Genomic DNA, 21438 nt, shown 5'->3' with positions numbered 1-21438 from the left:
TCAGATGGATTATGGTTGTTCTCAGAGTGGGGGGGGTAAAGCTCTTAAAGATACTCCTACAGTGGATCTCTGTGACGGAGAGACAAGCCGGAAACACTCTCTGAAAGAACACAACTGTAATAAAAACGCTTTGATCCGGGACAACGACAACACTGCTTAGTCAAACACCTCGTTGTCTTCCAACGATGACCCCCGTCCTCTGCTCTGTGGATGAGTTGGTTAGAGGCGAGACCTACCTGAGTGAGTTCTGTGAGACGACGCCAGGCTCAGCCGCCCCCACAGTGTTACCAAACAGAAGGTCAGCAGCAGCAGCCATTTGCACATGCTCTGTAAGTCCCTCTCCCGCATTCTGGAAGGCAAAGCAAGAGTGTGTCAGGATGAGCGTGAAAGATCGATACCACACTTATATGCATATTGTTTATTATTATTCATTCAGCATTATCAAGGCCACTTACTGGGGTTGCAAGAAATTTAATACACAATGTGATTTCTACCAGGAAAACCTATTTAAATACTAGAAATATAATAAATTATATTGTGCAAGTGGGGCGACAGACAGAGATTGAGGAGAGCTGAAATAGACCTTGCTGCTCTAGAGCCCTTGCGATTCAGCGAAGGTTGTGTCTACTTTACAAGCTTGTATCTGCTGATTTGAAATGCGAAACGCTGTAAGAAATGTGTATCTGATAGACTAACCGTTCATGTTACACTTCATTTACTGAACAGTGACACCGCGGTCACCCAGAGATGTTTTTCCATGGAGCGCGTTTTTCCTTGACGCCGCCCATTTGCGCACACATACCAGTCGGCAGCACCGCGTTCCTGGATCTAATCGAAAAGTAGTCCGAGACACGAGTTCAAACACGGCACGTTGCTCTGTTTTATGAGTAACAAAGCCAGGTGGGTTTAGTAGGAACAACACACATATTCTGTCACATCTACAGCTCTGTTGTTTCTTACTGTGGAGATTGTACTTGGCTCAGACTTGGCTGTCTTTGCTCAGAAAAATGTGTTCTGGCTGCCATGCCTAGGACTCCTTGGGCTTGGCACAGGTGTATTTCTCTCACACCCAGAGGCAGACATGACGCCCCACATAAAAAATTCTGTCCGTGTTTCTCCTGGAAAACGCACATCTCCCGCCACGGGCGTACACCACCTGTGCAAACTCGCTTCCCCGAATCCGCCAAAGATGCCAACCACGACTTTGCACGATGTAGCAGCCGAGCTCTCACTGTCACCACACTGTTGTCCCGCACAGATGTCACTACAGTGTTTTTATCAGCAGTGTTTACAGCTCATCTTATTAAGGTACTACCTCCCCGTGCATAGCAAAGCTGTGCCATCCACTGTACAGGAAATGGCACATCATGTGTATTTAATACTCAGTAGAGAACTCTCTTTGCAACAAAAAAGATCTGCTCTTTGAAAAAATGAAGCATCTCGGTTTATGAGAATACCTGGGGGCGACAGAAAGACACAGAAGATGGAAACAATCAATTCAGTGACCACACACTGCACCCCTGGACTATTTTTTATGAAGCAGTGAAGCAGTCACGTTAATGGTGCCGTTTACCTGAACGTAATGTGGGGAGGAGAATCTGTTTGATTTGATCTGCAATGCAAAAGCTGCCTTGATGGTTTGAGGTACAGTTCTGTGCTGAGACGAAAACTCAAACAGGGTTTTCACAAAGGTTTGCAGCGCTATACGGACTCGAGCCACCATTCCCGAGTCGAGCGCTTTATGCTAAAGGAGATTTCACTTGTTATCCGCAACAAAGTGGAGGATGAGAGCGGGAAAACAGGTTTTGGTTTTCATACTGCGCATTGTGGATATAGTGACAACCATGTACCTTGAAGTAAGGGGAAGAAAGCATTATATATATATATATATATATATATATATATATATATATAAATCTACTTGGGGGAGGAAGCTTTCCTGAAAGTGTAACAGGCTTTCATGTCTCTCTAATACTATTTGCTCTTTTAAGGAGCATGTTGAATAATAATCTGTGGTAGCTGAACTGAGGAGAGGGGGAAATAATTGGAGAACTCAAACGATCAAAACTGCCAAATTTCTGTGAAGAGGAAACAAATGGCTCTTTCTCAGGAATAATGAAAACGGAAACAAATGCTACAACAGCGACTCATTCAAGTCTGATGGCAACCAGCCCTAGCCAGCATGTCTTCTAGGATTTGTAAAGATTATTTCCATGGGTAGTGCTTAACTTCTGTAATTGGCAAAGTACTGTAAAACATCCTCATAATGTTCACTGTACCCAAGCCAGCTTTTTAAACCGTACAGCTTGTGTGCAGCAACCAGCTGCTGCGGATGAAACAAAAGAAGCTTCCACGACCGTGGACCTGAGTGCGCTTTCCCTATAAATAGAAAACAATCAGGAGGCCGCCGATTCTGACACAAGGGCTGCGGACCGAGGTCCTCGCTCTGCAGCCGGAGTAATTAGTTTACCCGCCGAAAATAACCGCACCACATTGGGAATCGAAACATCACGAAAGGAGAGAAAACAAAGGAGCAGTAGCGGGTGATGGACTATCGCCCTGCCACCGGGAGACAGGCGCCGATGTCGCCGGGGCACGGTGATGCCGTTCGATCGGTGAGCCTGCGTCTATCGATTTGGATATGAGTCACTGGTTCGGGTAAAAATTAGCGCTGGCTGATATTCGTCTGCTGGGTCTTGCAGACAGGGCCTGAGCACTGCAGTTTGGTGTCTGACTCGTTGCGATTGTCGTTTAAAAATAAAAAGGAAAGGCTGTAAATAACTCGCCCCCTGGCATCCCACCCCTGCTGCCCCACATCTGTCCCCCACCCCCCACTGCTCAGCTCATCTCCTCTCACCAGCTTATTATGTAAAAGATATAAAAGGTTTCCACAAAGCGTTTATACTTGTAAGTGGAAATACAATGAAAGCAAGGGTAAAATAATATAAAATATACACATTCTGGTCCCTAATCCACGGACTTCAGCCATATCGTATAAATATTACTGCGATCTGGGACTTTTGGGGGGCTGTTATGTTAATTGGGGACCTGAGCCAGCAGGTGAAACTGGTTCAAAGGCTAACCCCACATGGGAACATCAGGGGGCCGTGATTGTGGGGGAGAGCCGTGGGGGGCAAGGAGGTATATTGGGGTTCCCCTATTTCCCATGGGGTAGAACTTTTCAGGGTGAGATGAAGTGAAACCTGTTCTGAGAATAAACCTGTCGCGTTAACTTTGTCATTTATAGTTTTGCTCAAGTGTGTGAATCCTGCGGCAAAAGCCTAAATCTCTACAATATGTATAAGTTTCTACATACAGGAGATTTAATTAAAATACAGAACTACCCGAGCCTTAAACTCCTCTGAACCAGCCTTTCAAGCAAGACGTAAGCAGCATCTGCATACGCTGATGTGGAATAAATATTTACTGGTTCATGGTTTAAACAAGTCAGGACAGGGGAAGCTTCAGTGTCCATTAATTAAAGACACAGCTGAGCAGTTTGCACAGGGAAATTTACAACCAAGACGGCCACTGCCGTAATACTACTAGTACTGCAGACTGATATTTTCAAGTAGCATAAACCAAAGGAAAGAAATATTTGCTGATTCTTTTTCTTTTATTGATATTTTTTCATGAACCCAGAAAACAAGACCCCTCCCAGTCACAACTGTTAGCCAGTACTTGAGAGACTAGGTTAACTTCAACAAGGAGACATTTTTTGTATCATTACACAAGCCTCAAGGAGAACTTCAAAGACTTACTTAAATTGAATTTTACTTTTTCAATTCAAGGCAACAGAAAATCAGCCACCTATCTGAGAAGAGCATTTGACTTGGGCTCTTCGTTGTAATGAACTGATTTTATCGCGCATTTAATGTATTTATTGTTACCCACTTGATTGTGGGATGTTCTGTAAAGGCGAAGGTCAGACGTTTAACGGCTTCAATCAGTGAGGAAAGTGAGAATTCAGACCGTTTTTTCTGCAAGTCGTATAATACGCATCTGGGGAAAAAATGAATATGCATGCCGAACATAAAAGAAAAGTGTCGGTCATGCATTTTTCATCTATTTTCTTCTCATTTCCTTCGTTGCAGCCAAAACATTTTGGCCCAATTTCTGTGCGAGACACACTGGAAAATGCTAACCTAATTTAAGGGACTGCTACTACAGCAATACATGCTCAGCTATCTGACTGACTGTACCGGAAAGGGGGTTTCAGATTAAAGCCACATTCTGGGGAAATACCTCACTGACAAGGTGTCACATATCACACAGAACGAACGTAGTGCTGATCAGTTTTATGAAATGGCAGTGGAGGACTGGGCCGTCTCAAATAAGTGATTTCTACCGTAGAATTCACTAGAACGTCCTCTCATAACGGACACACCCCTCAGCTAAAAAAGCCTGTGGCATGCGTGCTGTTGTATTAAACAGTAAGTGTACCGGTTCACTGGGGACAAAATCAAAAAAGTGGCACAGAGCACATAGCATGGCTTCTCCGAGGAATCGTCTCCCCACAAAACAAACTCCCATCGCATAAGGAAGCAGCCCAGCTCTGAAGAGCAGGGACACAGACTGGTACAGTCTCTACATTGTTAATCAACATTTGCACTATTATTATTATTGATCCTGCAAACATTACAATACATTTGAGAAGGCATAGGATTACATTGACGCACATTTTAATGTTGTAGGAATCTCACTATTGTTTATATACCATAAGGAATTGTATCCTTTACTTTATGCGCCCGTATTTGCTTGTGAAGTCAGATACCCGTGCATACTACCCACTCGAGTTGAAATCTGACTGCCAGAGACTGGAATAATAATGGTCTTCCTCTGTCTGTTGAATACTGTGCTCAGGCATAGTTATAATGCAAACAATTGTGCAGTTACACCGAGGCACAAGTCACACCGTCAAAATATGTATTCCGTGAGCTTGGGATATGACAGAACATCACAAAAGAGAGGTAGAAAAGGGAAATGATTTTTCCATCTGTAACTGTCCAGTTCCTAGTGTTTAATTAATCCCATGACATCATATCCCCAGCTCTTACACAGATCCTAATGAATCAGCAAGTGCAGCGTGACAAACTGTCATTTCCCATACACATACCAATCTCTTATATGGAAAGGAAAAGTGCCTCCCTTAATGAGAACTATATTTTATAGGTGAGATTTTGTATATACACACACAACTTTTTTGGGGGGACGCATTATGTCCTTGTTTTCAAAACGGAAAATACACAAAAGCGATAACTTCAAGCATTTTATCTTAATTTGAGTTCAAATATAAAAAAAGGAACAAGTCCGCAAGATGATATGTTTTTTGGCAGCCTTGTCTGCTTCTGTCTCCTAATTAGTCCCTTTGGAAATGCCGTTTTGTTCTTTGCAGATGGTTAGGATTGCCGTGCCAAAGATTTATTTGTTTCTTTCCGCTCGCAATCAGACTTTTTTTACGTCAAAGGTGCCGCGATTGATCCGTAGGTCTAATATTAAATCAGAACACCGCGACATTAAAATAAATGTATCCCGGCCCTCCGCTGGGGGTTTGGTCTTGAACCAGAGAAAAGGAGCCGCAGAGAATGACGCCCTTCGGCCATTTTGATCTAACGCGCTTGTGAAGCCTTGCATAACGTGACATCTGTTATACATGGAGGTGGGGAGCAGCATTGGGGCAACACTAGAGGCTGTTAATGATCTCAGCAAGGTGGGGGGGTGGTCGACCTGAACGAGCGGACGTGCTTGGCATCATCCGCGCACGCCGCCAGCGAGTGTGTTAATGAGCTCCTGAGGTATTTGCAGGCTTGTGTTTACAAACTCAGGCGTTTCCAGGATGCCATTGTCTGAAAAGCAGCTTGGCATGACGTGTTTCGAGATGTAAAGTGAAGAAGATGCAAAGTGAGATTTTAGAGAGAAGGCTCATTCTTGCCCAAAGCACCACAGTAAAATGTGGGTGGACTTACATGTTGGACATACAGCCACAATATGGGCCTCTAATCCCTGTTGGTGACTAGAGCCAAGCTTTTAGAAATGAGAAAATCAATTTAACTTCATACTGCAATTTGGTGGAAGTGTAATATAGGCTGTGTAGGTGTTTCTGTTGTTGTTCGTTTCCTTCTACATTTAGAATCCAGCTTTATTTCCCGCCCTTTGGTATTGAAATTGGAATTGGAGTATAGAAAAGGGGGGAAATGTAAGAGGATTTGGGGTAATCCAGAAAAAAATAGTATCACAAAATGCTGCATTCTGGAGCACAATTGTAAAATGATTTCTAAATATGGGGCTGCATCTGTCTCGACTGGGACACTACCCAGTTGCTCCAATCCGCTGATGTCACGGACTCAGACTCGTAAACAACTCAGATTTGGGCCAAATTGTCCGACTGTTTCCCTTAATCAGTCTGCAGAAATACATTCATTAGACCCACCAACTGAAACCGTCATAAAATTCCTCAACACGTCAGCCAACTTCACTGAGAAAGTGAAGAGAGGAACGCAGACTGAACCTAAGCTCGTGATCCCACTCGCACTTCTGCTTTGCATCTCTTAGATTTGTGGTTTGAGCTGAGAAACCTAAGAGAATTGATCCTGCGCTCTCGTGGAGCAGAATGCATCGGTGATAACATAAACAATGGGATTATGTAAGCCCAGTCAAATGCAAAGAGCTACTACCTTGCCTGGGCGAGTGACCAGCTTTCAAAAACACCTAATACAGCAACTTCAACTGTATATAGTGATGTCCAATGCACTCACATTCAAGATGTCAACTCCAATTCCATTCAGAGGGTGTGTCCTCGAGGTTGCGGTCTGTCTACTGCGACTCACATCTGTTGTAGAAATGTCAACTATGGATGCTGTTGCTGGGGATGTTTGGAGTAAAGGCCTTTCTGCAGCAGCTGCAATTTATACCTGACAGACACATTCCTACACAAATGCAAGCCGACACCCAGAGAGCTAATGTGTTGGGCACGTAGGTTTAAAAACTGTTGAGACAACATATAAGTGTATAAATCTCTATAGAGTTCAGATATTTGCTCTAATACACATTAGTCTGTTGCTGGGTCTGAGTTGTGTTTGTGTACAGCCAATATTTACAACAGGCAAAAGAGATCCAACTGATTCTCTTCTTCAGACAACAGGTGGAGAAAAAGGATGAGAACTGCTTAATTTAGTCTGGGTTACTGCTCCTCTCTCTTTGGCCCAACGACCCCTTCCTCCAAAACAAACCTCACCAGGGACATCCTCACATCTCTAATCCTCACCCTAACCCCAACCTTCACCACACATCTCCGTTGGTGTGCCCACTCTACAGGAGCTTTCGGATGTTTGAAAACTGCAGGAGAGCTTTTAAATAGACGGATCAGGAACCTGCAGCTCAACGGTGTTGCTACATCAACTGAATGGGTGAATCGAAGTCGAAAAACAAACCTGACTGTGCACAGGATTATGGAAGAGAACACACAGCAGTCTCACAATGGTGCGTTGACACCCGATTACATTTTGAACTAAAACCTCAGCAGGATGTGCCCAAGTTTAATAAAGAAAGCAGCAACCGGGCTAGAGTTACAACAAAAATCCCACGCGGATTGGGAATGGAAAGAATGGAAATTGAGACTCATATTATGTAAAACCGTCAAAACTCATAGTTTTCTAGGGTCTTAAAACACGCTGCTTGGTTTGCTTTAAAAATTAGACCAGCCTAAGATTACAAAATAAAAAAAAGAACAAAGATTTATCTGGCATCAATGCATGAATACGGATTAGAAAACTCTGCGCTTGGGAGCACAGCTGTCGTGGGGAGAAGTGTTTTCGCTTTTGGCTCAGAGAAAGGGGCACTTTTATTCCTTTATTATTATTTTTTTGTAGCAGATTAATTGCAACCTTGGGTGAATTTTGCCTGATTAAGCCAATTTGCCAGGAGTGTGATGCCAGTAGCGTGTGTATGTGTATCGGCAGTGGGGGGGTGGTATAATGAAAAAAGCATTAAAAAAAAATCCGCTTTCTTCAGCTTTTCCTCCTTGGTTTGCTAAGGATCATCTGAAAAACATCTGAGCTTCCAAAGCCTGCAGGTCCAAATTAAGCTTGCAATCGGGGTCTGCGGGGAGGGAAGCAGCTCATGCGACTCATGTGTGCCGCTTGGCATCTGATCAATTGGAGGTGGCACCACTGTGCTCCCGGGGGCTCAGAGACAGCTGCGGTAAGTGTTGAGGAGCACCGCTGGTCTGAATTACACAAATGCCAACGAGGATCTCGGCTCCCAAATAACGTTTTGTGCAGTTGTTCCCTGTCAGCTCCACACACAAGTGCTGTTTAGGAGCCAGTCGCTGCACAAAGCAACTCGCAGATGTTGCCCCTTAACATCAACAACCTCCTTCCCATCTTACACCTATCACAAAGCAGCATGCTGTGAGGTGTCAGGCATGTGTGTGTGTGTGTGTGTGTGTGTGCGTGTGTGAGTGTAAATATCGCCGGTCAAATGAACGTCAATGCAGGAATGTGATCTCCTACAATGAGACTCCACTCAGAAATAGTAATCAGTTAAAGACGACAAAAGACAAAAGATTACGGACAGAAAATTTGAGGTTCATCTTCAAGTCTTCAGAATCAAGAAAGACATCGACCACATCAAACCAGAGGAGCTTTGGGGACACAAATGGAAATTGGGCTTCAAGGCATTCAGGACAGAAAACAGGAGACACTTCTTCACACAGAGAGGCGTCACAATCTGAACAAACTCCCCAGTGATGTGGCTGAAGAGATAATTTGGGAACATTCAAAAACAGACTGGATAGGATCCTTGATCACTTAGTTATTAATGGACACCAAACGAGCAGGATGGGGCGAATGGCCTCCTCTCGTCTGTACACTCTCTGATGTTCTTATGTTGACTAACTCTATTGTGGAAGTGATGAATCGGGTCACCAGAGTCAAGTACTGTGGCATCCTCTCATGGCCGGGTTTTAATGTTCTGATATAAATACATAGTTTCTGCTAAAAACATGTCATGTCCTCCGCATTCGCCGAGCTCTCGAATGACTTAACAAGATCGAAACTGGTTAATATCACCGTCAAGAATCCGGATAGCAATTTACCTACTGTAGCGACTGCATCTCCATGAAGGAAACTGCCTTCAATGGATACTGTACACATCGCGGCTTTACCACAGCCGGGAGACTACGGACTCTGCCCACGGCATCCCTGTGTCGGAGTGTGTAGGAGTGAGAAACAACCCATTGTACACGTTTCATTCATCCTCGGCTACAATCGGATTCACACAGTTGGAAAACCCCCGCACAATTCAGCCAATGGAGCCCCCCACCCCCCAACAACGGCCCCCTAACCCCCTCGTCTCGACTTGATCTCCTCCAAACTCCCACACTCAACCCATGACAGAACCAAGCAACGCAATAATACATCCAGCCGAAATAGTTATTTTGACATGCGATGCTTTTGTTGACGTCGGGTGTCATTTTAAAAAGAAAGTGTCTGTTTTCAAAGGTCCGCGCCCCCCCGCCTTCACCCTCGACAACAAAACCTTCGCAGCAAACCCTTTCCCCATGACAACCGCGCCGCACTCCTGTAAAATAACGCACGGAGAAGAGCCTGGCTCCCGACCAAGGTTGAAAACGGCAGTGTTATTTCAATGTCAGCTCCCCATTGTGTGTGAAGCAGTTGGGGACATAAGGCCTGGCAGTGAGAGCAGTGAGAGCAGGCGAGGCTCCGGGGCCAAATATCAAACCTCCTTGAATCTGTCTTAAAAAATCATATTATAGAAGACTCAGCAGGCCGCCTCAATCATTTTCAAACCTTTTTCTTTGGGAGGTTCATGCCTGGCTAGGCTCGCAAGTCCAGCTCACAGTTGCCTGGCACATATGGAGCTTTGCCCAATTAAAAAGCACAGTCCTGCCGTGGAGAAACGAAAGGTTTGTGACACGACGCCACGAGGGGAGATTCGTTATTTGGTAGCTCAGCCTTTGCATATCATATCTGTAAGAGCCACTGCTTTTCCACACTGCTGTATGAAAGCTTGCTTACTCATGCAATTTTCTAATTTCATCCCCTACGATGCAGTCATATTTATATTCCTGATTCCTTTAATAATTCAGTTGTTTCACACAGGCGTCTCTAGGCACGCTCGCAGCGTTCCAGCAGGCAGGTGCCAGCCTTCGAAAGGAACTAGGAAAGCAAACCTCTAAATCACTCAAGATGAATCTTACCAAAATGTTCCCGCTTTGGAGAAAGAGGAGGGGAGCTGAGATCAGTGTAGATTGCAGCGTTGAAACCCAATCAGCTAGAAATAAAGCTTGAATAAAAGTCTGTGCATCTTGCTCATCTGCGTGAGACTAGAAATGTTAACCTGGACAGAAACAAAGGAAGTGATTTGAATGTTTTGTTGCGGTTTTGCGTCAGGAATACTCTCTCTATTTATACACTTTCCACCAACAGAACTCAACACAGGGTGCCATGTGTTGTTCTCAGCCACCGTCTCCTGGAAATCACAGATGTTTTGGTGCCAGTCTGGTGCTTGAAGTTACATAAGCGGCCGGAGACATCTCTCGCCCTCTCCATTTTGCCCTCCTGATTTCCTGACTCTTTGGGAGCACTCTTAAAAAGTGAACCACTGCTCTTGCACCGATCTGACAGCATCTTATTTTCACTCGCTTGGCCCTGTCTCTCCCTGTCCACATGTATTTTTACGGTTTCCGGTGGATACGCAACGGATAGCTGTAATCGATGTTCTGTTTGGATTTTACGAACGCGTGAGCCCAAGCTCACAGAGATAGGCCGTGTTGTTCTGGGAAAACCGAGGTGCCGTGACAAATCCTTCCAAACCAAATACACAGCGTCCCCCAACAGATTGTAACCTGGTGTAGCGGTATTATTACACAGCGTGTCGGCGTACCAGTACATCAGATCCATATACATTTTGTCAACATAGCAATGCTTTTATTGTGCTTTCCTACAAAACAAGACTTTAAGAGAATGCATGAGCAGCACTGACACCGAGATGAACCGTGTGCATGTGAAGCTACAGATGTTCACACAGAAACCGGATATTTTTGTACTCGTATAAATATTGCAGGACTTTGTACAAACAATTCAGATATCCCCAAAATGTACACTTACAACAATGCAAATAACACAGCAACTGACCTGGGATTATAATATTGACTTCATTAATTGACTATTAATTAACACAGCAAGCATGATCTCGTTAATGAATTACTGTACAATAGTCCTTAAGAAAGCACCTATAACCTGTGTGCAGTTAAAGATATAAATTCTGTATAAAGATTGTATATAAGCATGTTTTCTTCAGTTCTTTTTAGTCTCGGTTGTAGATCTTCCTCTCGGTAAACACAAAGTGTCTATTGTTTTACGTGAGAATCGATAGAAACGTCTATAACCATGGGAGTCGTTGCACTTTCTTCCCTCTTCTAAGAACTGGTCTTAACAACGCTGAAAGTCCGAGAAGAAATCCCCAGCTGATCTCTAACTACCCTGAAGTTGCTCAGGCAGGTGCTTTAGCACTTTAGTTCTGGTAATGCAAGAAAAGATAACAATGGACACATTGGCGGCTGAGACGACGCTAATTCCCGGAGAGGTGCGGTCCTGACCCTGAGATTGACGCTATCTGGAGAGAAAGAATGCAACCCTAAAATAAGAAACATGCCCTCTGGTTATTTCCAGGTCAGTAGATGCTTCCAATAACAAAAAAACTGATGTTGAATAAATTATTCAGCGCGTACACACAGGGGCTCTTGTTCCATTTGCTTGTTGTTACTGTTGTGGAGGGGAGAGGTATGTCATTTTTTTTTAAATAACTTCACTTTTGGTCTTTCATTATTGATGCCTCTACTAACCGGGGTGGTTCTGTGAGTCACTGGGGAGTTGGGGGGGCAATAACACATTAGCAACAAGGGAACTTTAATCTGGGTGCATTCAGTCTTGTGTATTTGCCAGTCTAGCATGAACAGCAACAAACAATGGCGAGAGAGCAGCAAAGTATCTTGGAGGAGGAAGGGGCCAAGACAAACACAAAAGCGTGTTTTGGGCAGGTGGCTGGAGGCCAGATATGATCTTATTGCTTCCCCTGGGGCGAAAGCAGACAACGTAAAACTATGACTGGGATTTGATTTAATTGATATACTAACCATGCCACAGGTAGGACATACAATTATCTACATAATTGGGCAATTCAATTACTTTTAAACTTGCAGCAACTTCAGGTGTTTCATTTTATCAATGAATACTTGATTCCTGCGCATCTTGTTGATATAACAGAGTCACGCTTGGAGGTGCGCTAATGCACTTTTCAAAATTGTCTCCAGTGTAGTTGTTGCACCTGAGTAAGTCCTCCTGAAATATATATTTCGCCAGCATCTTCTGTTTAGGTGTAAAGAGTGTTAGGGAAATTTAATAAACTACTTTAGAGATTACAACAACAGCAAAGGTATCTACAACATAGTTCTGAAAGTGAAAAAGGTGTTATCGCCACGTGTCTCTCGGGTTTAATATCAGCATTGCTGTTAAAAGACATTAGAGGCACTCTTAGAGTCGGGTCTGCCCTGGGCAACACGTTAGCTGTATTACTGATGTTTTACTGATGTCGCTCAATCATTTTTTCTACAGCTTGTTACATTAGCATATTTATAAGTCAATCAAAACAGCCCTGCCAGAAGAGTTTTACTAAACCAGCACCAGTCATGAAAAAAGGAAGCAAAACAAGCAGCAAGCTCGAATGAGTCACGACTCAGTCTGCCGTTGACCTTGTCCCGCCCAGAGCGAGGCATCGTGTTGAGCTTTGTCTACGGGGGCTTAGAGGAACCAATCAGAATAGAGTCATCTCACCTGGTACGTGTGCCGGAGCTGCACAATAGCTTCTGTGTTAATATTCTGAGACGCGCCCCGCTTTTGAGTGACTTGAGTAGTTAGTTACGCCTCTTTCCTTTGTGATAGCTTCTGAACAATAATTGGATATTTAATTGGGTGCCTTGACACGTTTGGACTGCCTAACTCTCAAACCCATTTATTGCCCCCAAAAAAATGAAAATCTCTCATTACGAAAAAGCCGCTTTCTGCACCTCTAACTAGGCAATCAAGATGGTGCATTGTGAAGCCATTGGGGCTTTTTGGATAAGCATAGTCATCCAGATGGTGACTTGGTAGATCATTATTTGAGTGCAGAAAAGGGTTAGAACAAATCACACAACACAGGGACCTGCCCTTCAGAGATAATAAAATAACAGAGAAGTGGAGATGAGAGATAATGCTTAATTATAGGATGATAAACAAAATCGTGGACAGCAACGCTTTTTTGAAACACTAGAGACCGAACCCAATTAGGTTTCCTTCTTTTCTTTTCTTTTCATTCTTTTTCTCACAAGGTCTTTTAAGTGAGATTTCAACAGAGCAGAACTGTGACGCGCTGGCGTCCGAACCCACGGGCTGCCAGTCTCTGCTGTGAAATGGGAACTGCCTGTCCTTTGCATCCACAACAGCCACGGCGGAAGCAAAAGAGTCTTTCAATTCAGCCCAAGTCCTCTTAAGCTTTTATTTTTTTATTCCACAGGCCTGCTGCGTTCCCTTTTAGGATCAATTCAAGACCATTTTGTTCTGGCCCGGTCCTTGGTTTACTCCCCGCTGGGGTCGTGATTTCGCAGGCACACGTGGGGCAGTTAATTCTAATTCGACTGTGAACATTTCTCTGGCATTGTGTAGAAAGAAAACTCACACGAGATTCCACGTGGGAATTTGGATAACAGACACAGAGGCTTTTTAAATAGGATGTGAGTTGGGTAAGGCTTCTCAAAGAACTGTAATGAGAAATAAACACAGCTAAACAAACAGTAGAACTTAACTGCACAGTAGAAGGTAGATCAACCTATGTAATATACATTTTGGGGGTTTCAAAGGACTATTTCCACGCATGGAAATAGTCTTAGGCTCCTGACATGGGGGCTTGCATAACAGCTATCTGTCGTCTGCCATCACCGTTCACAAATGCACTTCCTTCCATTTGTTGGTTTTGTCCTGAACAACAACCTGTGCATTCACTTTAATTTGAATCACCACTTTTAGAGGTAATTGAATTGGCGAAGTTAAGTGCAAGTGCTTTTAAGACCGACACGATGAGGCACTTCTATACACAAAGTGTGGGAGCTGATTGACCGTGAAATGTAGTGAAGGCGAAACAACAGTGGCAAATACCCCGATGATGGGAAATGCGGTGAAGGATTACAACACAGTACAATACGCTTGAACAGTAAGCATGTTGTAGCAGAAGCACAAATGAACTCAGAGGTGTCACCTGAACGCTGTGGTGGGCTGCGTCAGGTATCACAGCATGGGTGATAGTAGTAAGTCTGAGTCGATGTGTTTTAGAGAGCGGATCGAAAGCTGACCGTGAGAGAAGAGAGGCAGGGAAAGCTTGGAAGACACCTTGGATTAAGGTATCTGATAAATAACTTAATGATGATCATAAGAGAAGAGAAACAAAAAGATGTGCAACATAAGAACATAAGAAAGTTTACAGACGAGAGGAGGCCATTCAACCCATCGTGCTCGTTTGGTGTCCATTAATAACTGAGTGATCCAAGGATCCTATCCAGTCTGTTTTTAATTGTTCCCAAATTTTCAGCTTCAACCACATCGCTGGGAAGTTTGTTCAGATTGTGACGCCTCTCTGTGTGAAGAAGTGTCTCCTGCTTTCTGTCTTGAATGCCTTTAAGCCCAATTTCCATTTGTGTCCCCGGGTGCGTTGTCCCTGCAGATCTGGAAAAGCTCCTCTGGTTTGATGTGGTCGATGCCCTTCATGATTTTGAAGACTTGGATCAAGTCCCCACATAGTCTCCTCTGTTCCTAGTCTCTCAGTAGGACTTTCCCTTCAGACCTGGAATAAGTCTGGTTGCTCTCCTCTGAACTGCCTCTAGAGCAGCGATATCTTTCTTGAAGTGTGGATCCCAGAACAGTCCACAGTATCCAGATGAGCTCTAACTAGTGCATTGTACAGTCTTGTTCTACATTCTACACTTTTGACAATATACATAGTCTTGGCTAGGACAACTTGGTGCTGTAGGGAGAGATCTGCAGAAGTCCAATCTAGAAGTAACTGAGGCCTGGATGAGAGGCTGAGAAGAGCAGGTTGTGAAGAGACAGCAGGAGCTTGCCAGTGAAGAGACAAGCTTCTTATGGAGATGTGTGTGTGTGTGTGTGTGTGTGTGTGTGTGTGTGTGTGTGTGTGTGTGTGTGTGTAGGGCAGGCTATTGAAAACGCAACGTGTAATATTTTCTCCACAAATGAACGGCACGTGGAGATAACGACCTGTGATCCGGCACCAGCTTTCCAGCACAGCCCAGAAATTGTACCCTCTCTGTGACAAATTGTAAAATTGTTCAATTTATGACAGCCTGCCAACCTACTCGTCTTATTAATCCTTTTGTTGAGGACCTGGAAAGCCGAAAGCATGCAAACGTAACTGTCCAAATACGAGGGGCTGCGTGCGGCATAATAATGAGCTCCAGGATGAGTCCAGCTGAGAAAGAATTATAAATATGATTAAGTAAGAAACACATTTTTAATATAGTTGATTCATGTTGTTGCAGACAGAAAGACCAGTCTGTTTGTGGGGTTATGTTTTTGTTGTTCTTCTCACAGTTGTCTTTTCAACAGTGACCCATTCAAGCAAAATCAAAAATACAGTAAGTGTCACTACTGACACATTTTAAAACATTTAAAGCAGCGGGACTTAAACAAATGATTATGTCTGTTCAGATTGGAGCTGCACCTTCATCACTAACGCAAAACGGCAAGATGATAAAGATAAGAATTAGCCTTCTGACTTTGCGCCACTGATCTTTGAGCAGGAACCTGTAATCTGATATTTTTGGTCAGACCTCTTCCTTATAGAAACGTCTCAAATTGTCCTTCAGCTACGATTTCAAAAGGATAATTCCTACAACGCCGAAAATGCACTGTTCCTGTATCGATTAATAATAACAGCCTCACTTATAAAGCACACACACCAATGGAGATGGAAAATATCACCCGCTGCAAAGCAGTTTCCATTTCAGGACTGACGGATGGATATATTACACAAAACACCAGATAAATACATGAAGCTCAGTGTGTGCAAAGAACAGGCTTTGCTAATCCACAGAACTGACTCTTATAGCAGTCCACACAAAGACAAAACTTCTGATTACTGAGAACAGAAGAAAAAGTGGGAATGTGTTTTTTTTCTCTCCAAGGGGAAAAGCTATTACAAAAACTGCAGTAATCACATTAGCCAGTGACCCTGGACTGCAGCCTACCCAATAAAACTAAACTTTATTAAAGAGGGGTCTCAGTTCCTTGCTTTCAATTAAGGCGCTCTGTGAAGCATGTGCGATTCTCTGAGTACATTTAAACAAAGGGCACGAACGCATTCTTTGCCGCTCCAGCAGTGATATATTAATTGGAAATGGGTTTCTCTTGTACAATCCTCTTCTTCCAAACGCACTCAGTTTTAATATAGTCATTCCTACATGCATATTCCCATATGAAGCAGAAGACTTTCCCGGTATGTAGGTACAGTATGCTAATGTTTAAAAATATCCAGCTCTGTTCATTGCTGGATCATCTGTGAGACTCTGCGTAACGGTGCTCTCTAACCCTTGGTTAAAGTGCTAATGAAACATGTGAGGATGCAGACTCGGACAGAGACTGGTGGCTGTATGGAGAAAGGCAGTGACCCGTGTGTTTGTCGAAGCCGATTGACTGTGGTCATTCAAGCACACTGAGCAGATTGGGGTGATAAGCTACAGGGATGATCATTTGCATACAAGTCTGATCCACTTTGGAGTTTATGAGGTGAAATGGATCAATCTGCTCTCCGATGGGAGGCTTGTTTGCAACTTTGTCATTATTATTTATGCTACATGGAAGATGGGCTGAACGCGTCGCTCTCGTTAGCCATAATAGTTCTTCTCCAAAAGGACTGGTCATTTGAAAACATCGGCCATTTGCTCATGCCTTGAGATATTGGGAAATACTGTGTAGAAGTGACAAAATATCATGCCCGTTCCTGTATTTCTAATTCAGACCTACCCTTGCTTGTTACACCAGCTCTTGTGTTTGATCCAAAACCAGCAAAGAGATGTATAATGCTCTGAGAAATGTTAGAGCACAACTAATGGACTTGGGATTCGGGCTTCCGTTACAATCAATGCACCGCAACCTTAAAATGGACTCGGCTGATTGGGAAGGAGGATGAATGCTTTGTTGGGCGAATTGCAGAAAAAGTCCAGGTCAGCTTTTGCAAAACGAGGAATACTGGCAAAGCATATCAATGCACTTTTTCCTCCCTGTACGCCATCTGAAGGTCATTTGTTTTAAAAACCAGGTGAACTGCGGAGTGTTTTTTTTTTATGTTTTTCACTCCTGCGCTCGTAGTCCCAACGATGACCTGGGTATCATTTAATCAAGTGTGGCCCTGATGTGAGTGTCCACCCAACTCCCTGCCGGTCCTCCTGGGTCTTGCAAAAGTGAAGCGGCCCCTCTAAGTGTTGACTGCTCTGGCCTGTGTCAAGCAAGAAGCTTCTGCCGCCGAAGATGCCTTATCTGGAAAATCTGCTGCAGCGTTGCAAAGCTATCCATTTACCACTAGTGGTTTCTGGGTCTGCAGCAGGAGATTTCATAGAGCTCCCTCGGTCTGTTGGGAGAGAGATGAAACTTTGAATATTCGACACATTCCCCCGTTGTTTTCTTGTGTACGCTTTCGTTCTTTTCCAAAAGTGACTGAATTTTGATTTTACCTCAGCAAAAGAAGATAGATCAGTCGGGCAGCTTGGTGTTCCAGTTGGCGCTGAGCCACAAAGCGACCCCTACATGGAAACTTTCTAAAAAACCTTAATGTGACATTCCTGTGTAGGCAAAGTTTGTGGTCTTCACACTTCATGACTGACATTAAGTCTTGCCTGCCCTCATTAATTCTCGCACATCTTTGATATGTCTTTCTTATTCACCATCCAAGCAGGCCTGTCCTTTATTCCACAAGCGCCCAAGGGCTAACTATAATATCCATTAAGAGCAGGAAGCACAATTTCCTGTTTCGTTAGACACATTTAAATGCCCGACGTGCCCCAATCTCTACGTGCCCCACACCCACTGCCATCAAATGTTAAATCCGAAATGTCGCCAGAAAGCTCCGCATTATCTCAAATTCCTGTAATCACCTTTCTAAAAAAAGGATGCGGATTACTCCTGCCCAGTCATTTATAGGCGTTTGCGTCGTCCTGCTTCTGCCCTTTTAAATATCAACCCCCATAAGCAGTGGGATTAAAAACAAGAAGCAGATCTCGTGGAAACTCACATTATCGGATACCCTCGGCGGACGCAGGAGAGGGGAGAGTATGCAATTCGTCCATTTTACTTTTTCGATTCCAGAACTTGTCAGAAGCCTCGGTCGCCCGGCGGAAGCAGCAGTTTATGAAATATTAAGTTTGACATAACAAGCTTATAACTGCCAAATATGTTACAAACAAAAATTGTGTAATCTTTAATCCTGTGATAATATCTGAATGTTGTGTTTATAATGTTAGGGATACGCAGGCGGTGATGTTTTTACAATCACATCATGATGTTTTGACTGCAGTTTATTCTTTATGACTAGATTTTCCTTTTTAACTATTCTGCACCCGCTAGAATATTCTCCTACATTTCCTGTCAAAAACCTGGCCCTGAAATATGATACCAAATATGCCCAAGGCTCACTAGCAAATATATGAATGTCTGTGAGATCTCAGGAGCTATATGTGTGTGAGTATTAGACCTCTATACCCTGAGTGGACCTAGAGAAAAGCTTTTGTTTCTTATGTCATGCTAACTAGATCTTCTGTTCTTGTACCACCTAGACTGTTTTCGGTTTGAATGCTTATTATGTAATTGCTGTACTTTCCTGCTCCCTACCTGTAAGTGAGCTACAGCTTGCACAAAATCTAATTAGGCTCAAACGTAACACAGAAACACACATCTAAGTTCAAGGAGAAAGGGTAAACCAATTGAAGCATAGCAATGTTTAGATCCAGCAGCTGCACACAGATAAAAGGAGGCACACTTGGCAAGAAGTTAGCTCAAGAGTAAAGAATAGGGCGAAAGATAGAACTGAAACTGGGTGAGATGGTCTGAGAAAAGTCATGGAAGTACCTGACGTAAGAAATCAAATGCGAGATGACGGGGCTGGGCTGCCGTTTTCTATTCCCCTGACTGGAGTGAAAATGCCCTCCGAGCAAGTCAAAGACGCGACTGTGTGGTGGCATGAATACCCAGGACTAGCCGAGGGCTTCGCCATGCTAATGAGGGATCTGCGGATGAAGGTATCAGCACACACCCAGGGGCGATGTGCGCTGCCTCCTCGAATCATCTCCTAGGGACGAAAGGCCACTCACGGGCCTCACACTTCTCCAGGCCGCTTGCTAATGCTTCATTAGGTTTGGCTGAACTAATTAAAAATATCTCCAGTCTTAAGGCGTGTATGAACAGCAGCTACATTTCAATCACTGGACCTTTTTTTTTTATATCATCCACTGTTGAATAAGAATTATGAGACAATAATGCCATAGGTTTCCAAAACACAGCAGACACCACAATCCCTGTATTACCTTGACTGACCTATTAGCCAACATGCCAACTACATTTAAATACGGATCGGAAAACGAAAACAATACATTTGAACGAAAACTGAAAGAGTTCACTCATATTGTGTTTGTCATTTCTGCAGACCTTCATTTTACTCATCAATTAGTCAAGGTTGCAAACAACATACACCCTATGGTACCAGGATGGCTATGGTTGATGTGAGGATAATACAGTAACCATCTCTGCTTCAATATAGATTGGATTTATTAATAAAAAGACTGAGTGTGTAAAATATTCCATCCATGGTGATTTGTCTCTTCTTGTTCTGAACCTGCAGTCTGGTGTGACAACATTGCCGGAACGATTCTCACTTTTCTCCTTGCAGACATATAAAGCAAACATTTGATCTGCTTGAGGTATATGATTTTAAACTGATATGCTTGTTTGAGACAGCTAGAGACTTAGCTCTAATATCTTGATTTAGAACGGTTTCTTATCAATCTCACTGGACGTCTTGCTGAGAGGAAAGAGCTGCGTTCTTTATTTATTCTTTTGTATTTGGAGAGAAATGATAAACAAACCTAACAACAGCAAAAAGATTGTATTCATTTTCTGTCATTTCCCGCCCCCCTCGTATTCCTAGTAAAAACATGAAAACCAGATCTTTCATCCTAAGTCGAGGGAAAGTATTGCCAGTGGGGTATGACTGGCAGACTAGTTTTCAGTCATTTAAGCTCCTTTGTTTTCTAAGAGCAAATTAAAAAGCTTAAATGTGCAAAATACATTTAGAGATTGTTTTTTCAGTGAACCACAGTTATAAAAGAATGATGTTTAACAATATATATATATATATATGAAAAGCTTTATTTTGTTGTTGTTTGTCAAGTCAAATAATAAAAATAACTGCATTGCAAATACAACTCCTTCTGTTCTGGTTTATACCGCATGCTCGCTTGCGTTGTTTCGAACCGCACTAGTGCTTATCCGACTTGTGATCGCAAACTGGTATTCTCCCACAATGCAACAGATTCTGTCTGTTATTCAGGGCCCTGCTTATTCTTGCCTTCAATATAATTTAATCTCCAACATCTTAGAAAATGCTAATATCCGAATGGCCGGCAGCAGAACAATTTAGAACAATCTTTGAAAAGCACGGCTGGCTTATGAATATATAAAACCTGACTTTAAAACTACCGTCAAAGCCAAAAAGAAATTTCGCCCCAAGAGGAATAAAACAATTGCTCGGGTATAAAATTGAAAATGAACAATGGTGCAGCAAGAAAATCTCTCTCGCAGATAGATGTGACGTCCAAGTGAAATTGCATTATCTGATAAAGGCATTGACTTGGGTTGGACTGCTATATTTTTGCTAACAGTGTCTCTGAGTTAGGCAGTCGGGAAGCCAGTATATTTAACACAACCTCCCTCACGAATTCATCAAAAGCTCCCTCCTACATATTTGAACTGTCTTTTCCTGCCATATAAAAACACCACATTGTTTTTGACAAGCTATAAAGTGGGCATTTCAGTGACAGACTGCATACCTGGATTATAATTAAGACTGACTTTAATACATGCCTTGCAGAGCAACACGGAAGGCACGGACACCAGGCCGTGACGAGGGCGCATGCTGCTCTGGTAGATAACCGGCGAATTCCCTTGCCGGAGAGACTGCAGTCTTGGTATATGGTCTCTGATACTCAAATTTCTATTTTACTCTGGCAGTTACTTACTAGACGATCCCATGAGACTCCTCGATTGTGTATTTCTAATTCTCATTTGACTTTAACGGGCTACATCTTCATTTCAGTTAATAAAA

The 21438-nt window shown here is 43.2% G+C and overlaps 1 protein-coding gene across 1 annotated transcript in view; it reads right to left on the bottom strand.

Moving 5' to 3' along the window:
* tafa3a (TAFA chemokine like family member 3a) overlaps positions 1–21438 on the bottom strand; it is a 77943-nt gene that overhangs the window by 34067 nt on the left and 22438 nt on the right. The window contains exon 2 of the mRNA XM_066703428.1: positions 237–349. Coding sequence (XP_066559525.1) covers positions 237–348 — 112 coding nt within the window. The 5' untranslated portion in view covers position 349. The remainder of the gene's footprint in view (positions 1–236; positions 350–21438) is intronic.

The sequence above is a fragment of the Amia ocellicauda genome, chromosome 5 (genome assembly GCF_036373705.1).
Source record: "Amia ocellicauda isolate fAmiCal2 chromosome 5, fAmiCal2.hap1, whole genome shotgun sequence".
In the NCBI taxonomy this organism is placed as follows: Eukaryota; Metazoa; Chordata; class Actinopteri; order Amiiformes; family Amiidae; genus Amia; species Amia ocellicauda.
Note: the sequence above shows the minus strand (reverse complement) of the source record. Positions and strands in the feature narration are given on the sequence as shown.